Raw genomic sequence first — 7,529 nt, forward strand, 5'->3', positions numbered from 1 at the left:
TTATGGGTTCTCACTACTGACCCTACAAGAGAATCCAGAACAGGGAAACGGAGTGAACCCGAATAAACTCTATTTTTTACAAAGAGGCGACAGGAGGAGGAATTGGGGAGCCCCCGCTAGGCTGCGCCTGTTATATCCTAGTGGTTCTGACTTCGCGGAAAACCCGCGGCTAGTCGGAAGCTTCGAGAAAGTTGCGGCGAACCCCAAGCCGGCCGCGACAGGCCCACTTCTCGAACGCTTCCTGTGATCCTTGCCTGGGCCGAGCGCTACACAGAGCTAGGCTCCCGCTTCCGCCGACGAGGAGAATGACTTGCTCAGGATCGGGATCATAACCCCCCATCCCCGGCCAGGCCTTCAGCCAAACTGCGCCCATACTCTCCCTTCCGGTCTAGGCCCCTACCTACCCCTACCTCACAAAGCCCAGAAGCGCAAACTTCGTGCTCGCCTCCGAGCGCTGCCGCCGAGCTAATCCCGTGTGCCGCTCAGTCCTTGCGCCAAGCTGCGCGCCCTTCCAATCAGGCCGGAGTCCTGGCCACCAAGGGCGTTCCACCTCCACCCCCATTCTGGGCCCTCGTCGATCTCTAGACGCCCGAGCCCGCTCCTGCCCTGGCTGAGGGTCTGGGGCTCCGGAGGCACAGCCGCGCGACCTCTTTTGCGCTTTGGTGTGGTCTCCGGGTTTTGTTTGCCAGAACCTTGGGACGGAGATAGGATTTGTGCGGCGGTGGGGAGCGAGAAGATCGTTCCGTCCCCAAGGCTCGGGTCTGGGAGCGAGCGGTTGCTACCAGGCAGGGAGAGGGTTTCCGCGCTGGGTGGCCCAAGTGGCCGGGGCGGGGTGGCTCTGAGGCTGGGCGACCGCGTCGCCGTCAGAGATACGGTGCTGCCCTTTATCTAGAGTCCTAGTTCTGCGGGCGGCGGTCCTTGACTGTAAGTCTGAGGATGGGCGGCAAATCTGCCTCCGCTTCTTCGCTTTTTCCTGCAGCGAGCCTGAGCTTCCATCGGGTCTCATAGGAATTGCCCAAGTCAGGAATGCCGAGGTGCCGGAACGCGGTTGTTCAGCAGTCCGGTCCTCTCCCGGGCCTCCAGGTCTCGATCTACTGCGGTGGCCCCGCTCCCTGTCCGCCAAGGAGCACAAAGGCGCAGGCTGTGACAGAAACCCCTCCCACCCCCGCCCGCACTGGAATTTGGACCCCTTCTACAGGGGCCCAGCTCCCCCACTGACCGGCTGGTGACCTCGTGGCAGCAGTGCCCGCGTCAGGTTCCCCATCTGTGCCTGCAGGAGATGTACTTACTGGAATATTGGGGCCCGTCTGCTCTGGAGCCGGTTTCCTCGGACGCCCCCACTCCTTTCTAGAGCTCTGGTCCTTTAAGGCTCTTTCCTCCAGTCCAGTGAGGGGGCTGCCTTGGGGGAAGCACCAAAGAACCACAAGGCAATCCGCCTGAGGTTGCATTCCTCAGATTTAATGAAACCTGAGGACCCAGAGGACCCAGAACGAGGTCCCAGAATGGACTGGAGGAGTGCAGGTCGGTATGCCTCTCTCTCCTCTTTCACTTCTCTTGTCTTCTGCAACTCTGCATAGTTGACAAAAGCTGTGCTGAAATCTCTCCCAGGCCAAGGAGGGGCAGAACTTCTTGACTTTTCACTCCCACTCCTGCCCCACTTTGAGGTGGAAAGGATTAAACTCAGTAGTGTACCTGATTTGGCTAGCCTGGGCCTGCTGTAGGAAGGTTTTGGCAGGACCACTACACTGAGCAGACCTGGAGGTAACCCTAAGGGATGGAAGGAATTAAGAGTTGCAGTCATACACTGATGGTCTATTTCTTCCCTCCTGCCTACAGGTTTTCTCAGGCCCCTCAGGGGACAGTGGCAAGTGAGTAGTCTGGGAGCTGTTTTTGAGGTTAAGAGCCTAGAAAGGGAGCTGATTTCCCAAAGACTTGGCAGGGCTGGGGCTTGCAGAGAATTGCCTGCCAACCTCAGAAAACATCCTCTTTTTCAGTCCTCCCAGCCTCAAACCAAGGCCAGTGATGCTTGGGTACCAGAAGTCCAAGTGCAAGTTTCAGGAAAGGGCAATCAAGTGGCCAATTTGAAAAGGAAGCTATCAGCCACTGCAGGTGAAAGCCGTAACGGTTTTCACATTCTGAAATTCAAAGCCTGCATCTCAGTATAATGTTCCTGACTCTTTCCGTCTCTGTTTGCACCTGCAAGGACCTGGTTTCAAATCTTGTTCCTGTTTGGAACTCTGTAGGGCCAAGTTTCCATCTGTCCCCCAGCTTTAACCAGTGGTGTGCCCATTTCCCCATCTCCATAGCCTGGTGGTAGTCCTAGAAAGCACAATAACAGGAACCAACTGGGGAGCTCGCAGCCCAGCTTAGGTCAGGGAGGAGGCAACTGGAAACCTTCCCCAGCGAAAGGGGCTGGGTGAGGGGGGGTGGGGTGAGCAGCAAGCACATGCCACCAGGCCATGCCCTTGGAAAGGGGCACCCTGAAAGACTGTGAGCAGTTTGGGGTCCTCTGCCCTCTGCCTCAGGTACCCCCACTCGGTTCCTAGGTGCCTCCGCCGGGTGTATACTGTAGAAAACGTGAAAACTCCGGGAGCCGGGTGCCTCTGCAGGCGAGGACTGCTGATGGTGGCCGGCCTCGAGGTGAGTCCTAGGCTTCCCGTCAGCCTTAGGATGGGCTGGCCAGAAAGTCTCAAGGACCTCACAGTTAGTCCCTGAGACCGAACCAACAATCGGGGCAGTTTTCAGCCCGGGGCAACTTGCCGAGTGAGAGCGAGGTGGCCTGGGGCTCCCGCTCCTGTTGGAGACCGCTGTGTAGCCTGATTGCTGCCATCCGCAGCGCCCTGGGCCGAGAAGAAAGGGAGCAGGTTCAGACTGGCCTCTAATGCCCAAAGTGGAAGCGATTCCTAGGATCCTGCAGCAACCGAGCCTCCTGCGTGCAGGCCCAGCCGGGTGGAGCTGATTAAGGCTCGAATCCACGGAACCCCGGGGCAAGGATGTTTCAGAAGCCACTGCGTGTCTCCCTCTTACCTCGCCGTGTCCCCCTCCAACCTCGCGGATTCAGAAACTCCCTCATCAAGTCCCGCTGTGTCATAAAATATTTTATTGGAAAAAAAAAAATCACCGTCTTCGTAAGAGAGGGGTAGGGGCCCCAGCGACGTCGGTTTGTCTGGGCGCCATCTCCAGCCGTGGTGGCCTGCGCCGGGCCGCGGGGTCCCCGACGCGTGGAAGCGCGTGTGTGCCCGGAGGCGTCTGAGCCCGGGGGCCGGCCAGAGGCGAGTGGGGGGTGCAGGAGAGGAGCGGGGCGTGAACGCGCGTGGAGCGCCTGGCGCCGCTGAGCTCCGAGCGGAGGCGACCTTCTGCCGAGTCTGATGTGAGTTTCCAGACTAAGGCCCGCGAGCGCACTGAGGCCTCGGTTTGGCTTCAGGGTCTGTCCTTGTTTGGCCCCTAACTGTCCGCATTCAAGGTAATAATAAAAAGTTTAGAAAGCAAACGGCGTGGACGTAGAAGGGCCGACTCGCGGCTTTCGGCGGATTCTGGGAGCCGCCGACTGCGCTGGGGTTCCCTGGGCCCGCACCCTCTGCCGCGCTCAGTCCTCGTGGCTCCGGTCGCCGGCCTCGCCTGGCGCTTCCACCGTCTTCTCCGCCTCCTTGGCGCGCTCCTGCTCCGTCAGCTGTTCGCTCGTGGGGATGGAGTTCTTCTTTGGCCTCCCCTTGGGCTTGGTGGGAGACTCCAGGCCGCCGCCCTGTAGCACCTGCGAGGGAGACCAGTGGCGCTGCGGTGAACTGGCCGGGGATCCCGGCGTCCTGGAGAGGCAGGCAGGACTTGGAGAGCCCATCGAGGCCATTGGAGGCCGCGCCTAGCCCCTGGGAAATGGTGGCCATTTGTCCAAGCGCTGCTGGGGCAAAACGACCAGAGCTTTTCGGGCGGAGGGTTCAAGTCTTCCAGGAACACTGAGAGCTCAGGGAGCACGAAAGGAGCTGGGCCAGGGCACCAGAAGGAAGCTGAGCTAGGGCACCCAGAGGGACAGAGAGCAGAGAGGGTCCTTCTGGGCACCAGGACGGAGAGAATCGGGAGGATTGGGCGCAAATCTCCACGGCGGAGAGAGTAGCTCAGGCTGCAGGGGCGTGGCGGCAAATAGAGAACACAGAAAACCGCGAAAACACTTACTATTTTCTTCCACTTCATCCTTCGATTCTGGTACCACGTCTTAACTTGCAACTGGCTCAGACCCAGGGACTCGGCGAGATCTATTCTGGAAAGAGCGGGGTGCACCCTCAGCAGGGCATGCAGCCTCCCTCCCACTACCCGCTGGGCCCAGCCTGGCCCCGCGCTACCTGTCCGGCGTGGAGAGGTACTTCTGCTTCTCAAAGCGTTTCTCTAGGCCCATCAGCTGCAGCTCGGTGAACACGGTGCGGCTCCGACGCCCCTTCTTGGCCTTGGTGCCCGGCTCCCCAGCGCCTGGCGCCTCCAGCTTCCCGCGGAGCTGCAGCTCCAGCGGCAGGTGCGGAGCGCCCGCCGCGCCGGGGAGCCCAGGCCCCGCGGCCAGCAGCGCCGAGCCCAGTCCGGAGCAGCCGAGCGGCGCCAGCGGGAACTTAAACACCGCCGCCTGCTCGGCCTTCAGCACGGCTGCGGGGAGAGAGTGGGGAGCCGGGTGAGCTCGAGCCGTGCTCCTCCTCTTGGAGATCCTCGCGCCGTGCGCCCCTGCCGACAGCTCGCCCTCAGCCAGTGCCCCCGGCACAAAACCTTCGTGCTGGCCGGGAAGTGAGAAATCTGTGCTAGGCAGACCCTCCTCGACGCCGTGGTTCCCAGAGTCTGGGAAAGGGACCTCCCCGACCCGGGCTCTGCCTGGCGTTCCCCAGGCCCCAGGCTGCCCTGACATTTCAGGATTCCCAATGAACAAGGTCGAAGCTCCCAAACCAATGGAGTATGTGTGTCACAGGAAAGGGAAACCAAGAAAAAACGGCACAGTTAGGAACATGAGCATTTCTCCCACCAAAATCGGCTTTGCTGCATGGGGCGGGGGGCGGGGGGGGGGGGTGGGCGCGGGGAAGAGAGTTTCAATGGAGTAAGCCGTCTGCTGGTCTATGCAGGGCAAAACAGCCACCCCGAGAGACAGGCAGTGAACAGGCAGGACAGTCAGTGAGGGTGAAGTTGGGAGCTTCCCGGAAATTCCAAAGCACCCCCAAGAAATGGGAAATTTGTTCTTCCTGTTTTCTCTCTTTAGACTCTTCCCCGCGAAGACGTTTCAATTTTCATTAGTCCTAAATGATTTTTTATTTTTTGCCCGCTTCAAACGAATTATTAACAGCGCAGCTGGAGGCAAAAGGCAGCAGAGATTGAACTCAAAACGAACCAACTGGTCCCGCTGCCCCTCAGGCAGGCGGATCACAGGCTGCAGGGTCACTGGGTATAGAGGATGTCAGTTCCCTGGGCTGAGGTCCTGCTAGAAGGTAGGAGGACTCCCTGCCGGGATACATCTCACTACCGGTGATGTTAGGCCGCTGGAGTCAAGAAGGGCCCAGGAAAGATGAGCGGGTGACAGTGAGGAGGCAGCGGGAGGGGAGAAGGGATCCTTGGGGGACGGTGAGAGGAAGGGCAGACCCACCCCACCGAGAGTAAGGTTGAAGAGAGATAGGGAAAGGTCAGAAGAGGGAATGCATTGGAGAGGGCAGGCAGGTCAAGGCAAGGCCGGGACAAGGGAAGAAAGAAGAGAACTGAAAGGAGCAGAAAAAGTCTGAGTTGCTGGTTCAAGCTCGGCCAAGGTGCCACCGATCTGGAGCCTAAGGGCCAGTCCGGCAGCAGCTCACAGACAAGCCTCGTCCTCAGGCAAGGCCCAAGGGGGTCTACGCTACAGCACAGGCGGGTTCGTCGCCAGCCTGAGACCCTGGGCTCCGGGAGCTCTGGGCTGGCTCCGGCCAGCGTCAGCCCCCAGCACAGCACTCAGACACACGGGCCTCTTCCGTCAAGGTCCAGCTTTCCCAGCTTGGGCAGCCACGGCCACTCCCAAGTCCTGTGGCGAAGGCCCAGGCGCCCGCGGCCTGAGGTCGCTTTGACCCGAAGTCTGACATTCGCAGTCTGGTCCAGCGCCCGCGATGGGGATGCGGGCTCGGGTCCCCGGGCTGGACTCCTTGGGGCTGGAAACCACAGGGTAGCAGTGAAGAAGAGAGCGAATGCTCTCCCGGCTGGCCTGGCCCACGGGCACGAGGCCTGGTTTCTGCGCGGCCCGGCGCCTGCCCCTTTTGCTTCCCTGCCTGGAACGCGCCGAAGGAACGACCCGGGGCCTGCGTGCCCGGAGCTGCGTCCCTCAGAGGCCGCGGCTCGCTTCCTCCCGCCGAGCCCGGCCAGCGCCCCGCGGCCCCCGGCCCCGCACGTACCCAGGTGGCTGTGGAAGGGCCGCGCCGCCAGTAGCGCCTGCACGCCGAACTTGAGCAGCTCGCCCGCGGCGGCGGCGGCGGCGGCGGGAGCGGCGCCCTTGGGCCCCGGAGGCTCAGTGAGGATTTCCTCGATCATGAAGCTGCGGTAGCGGTGCGGCCGGTGGTCGGCGCAGCCCTCGGGCGGCCCGAAGCGCGCTGCGCCCGGCTCCCCCGGCCGCTGCATCGCAGCTCCCGGAGCTCGGCGGCGTCAGCGGCTGGGGCGCGGGGCCCGCGCGGGGTCTAGGCCGGCCCGCAGCTCCCGGCGGCGCGCGGGCGCCGGCTCATGCCCCCTCCCCCGCCGGCCAGCCGGGCGGAGGCACAGGGCGCGGGCGGGGCGCGCGGGGCTCGGCTGGTCGGACCCGAGACTGCGCCCCCGCCCAGCTCTGCCGCGCCTCTAGCCCGGTCGGTCCCGCGTCACCGCCCCGCCCCGCCCCGCCCGGCCGCCCCGCCCCGCCCCGCGACACCGCCCCTCACCCCCCAGGCCGAGCCCGAGGGAGGGCCAGAGATGGGAGGGTGGCAGGAGGGAGGGGGCCGCGAGAGGGGCAGACCGACCCAGACAGAGGGAGACCCAGTGGAGCGCACGCCCAAGAAGGATCGAGCCGGAGAGCTCGGGACACAAGAACCCCGGGGATGGGAGATCGAGAAAGAGAGAGAGAGAGAGGTGAGAGAGGGTCTAGAGCGAGACACCGAGGGCCACACAAGATGCGAGACGGTGACGTGAGGATGCCAGGGAAGCCGAGACGTGCGCAGAGAGCGACCGACAGAGGCGCGGGAGTCAGCGGGCCGTGACGTGCCAGAGATCACAGAGGCAAGCAGGACAGAAAGACGGGGCAGTAAAGAAAGATGGGACAGCTAGCAAGGCGGGCGGCCTGGGCAGGGGTTAGGGAGCCCCGGAGAGATCGGGGGGAGGAGTAGAAAGCTCGGCTGGGAAGTGGGTGGCGGTGCTCAGCCTCCATGCCAGGACGCAGGGCCGCCCGCGGGGCTGGAGTGCTGCAGTGGGCCGAGGGCAACTCGCAGGGCAGTGATCTTACCTGTGCCTCGGTTTACCAGGCACCGCCTCATTTCTCCGGAACCGCCCAGAGAGTCAGATTTCTCCAGCCAGAATTTGCTTATATT

General features: G+C 62.5%; 1 protein-coding gene across 1 annotated transcript; it reads right to left on the reverse strand.

Annotated features, from left to right (window-relative positions):
• Positions 1 to 3,083: 3,083 nt before the first annotated feature.
• On the reverse strand, positions 3,084 to 6,756 carry BARX1 (BARX homeobox 1). Its single transcript, XM_025282083.3, has 4 exons — positions 6,375 to 6,756; positions 4,335 to 4,626; positions 4,168 to 4,252; positions 3,084 to 3,751 (listed from the first exon to the last, which is right to left on the reverse strand). Exons 1-4 carry the CDS (start codon positions 6,595 to 6,597, stop codon positions 3,587 to 3,589), a joined length of 765 nt encoding a protein of 254 aa, XP_025137868.3. The 5' UTR covers positions 6,598 to 6,756; the 3' UTR covers positions 3,084 to 3,586.
• Positions 6,757 to 7,529: the final 773 nt, after the last annotated feature.

The sequence above is a fragment of the Bubalus bubalis genome, chromosome 3 (assembly GCF_019923935.1).
Source record: "Bubalus bubalis isolate 160015118507 breed Murrah chromosome 3, NDDB_SH_1, whole genome shotgun sequence".
NCBI lineage: Eukaryota > Metazoa > Chordata > Mammalia > Artiodactyla > Bovidae > Bubalus > Bubalus bubalis.

Bases quoted from the DNA above. Each gene is read 5' to 3' on its own strand.
- BARX1 (XM_025282083.3), bottom strand. From the start codon at position 6,597: ATGCAGCGGCCGGGGGAGCCGGGCGCAGCGCGCTTCGGGCCGCCCGAG. The intron at 4,627-6,374 runs GTACGTGCGGGG...CTCTCCCCGCAG, and splicing joins GCCCTTCCACAGCCACCTGG to CCGTGCTGAAGGCCGAGCAG. The intron at 3,752-4,167 runs GTAAGTGTTTTC...TCTCCCTCGCAG, and splicing joins GGATGAAGTGGAAGAAAATA to GTGCTACAGGGCGGCGGCCT.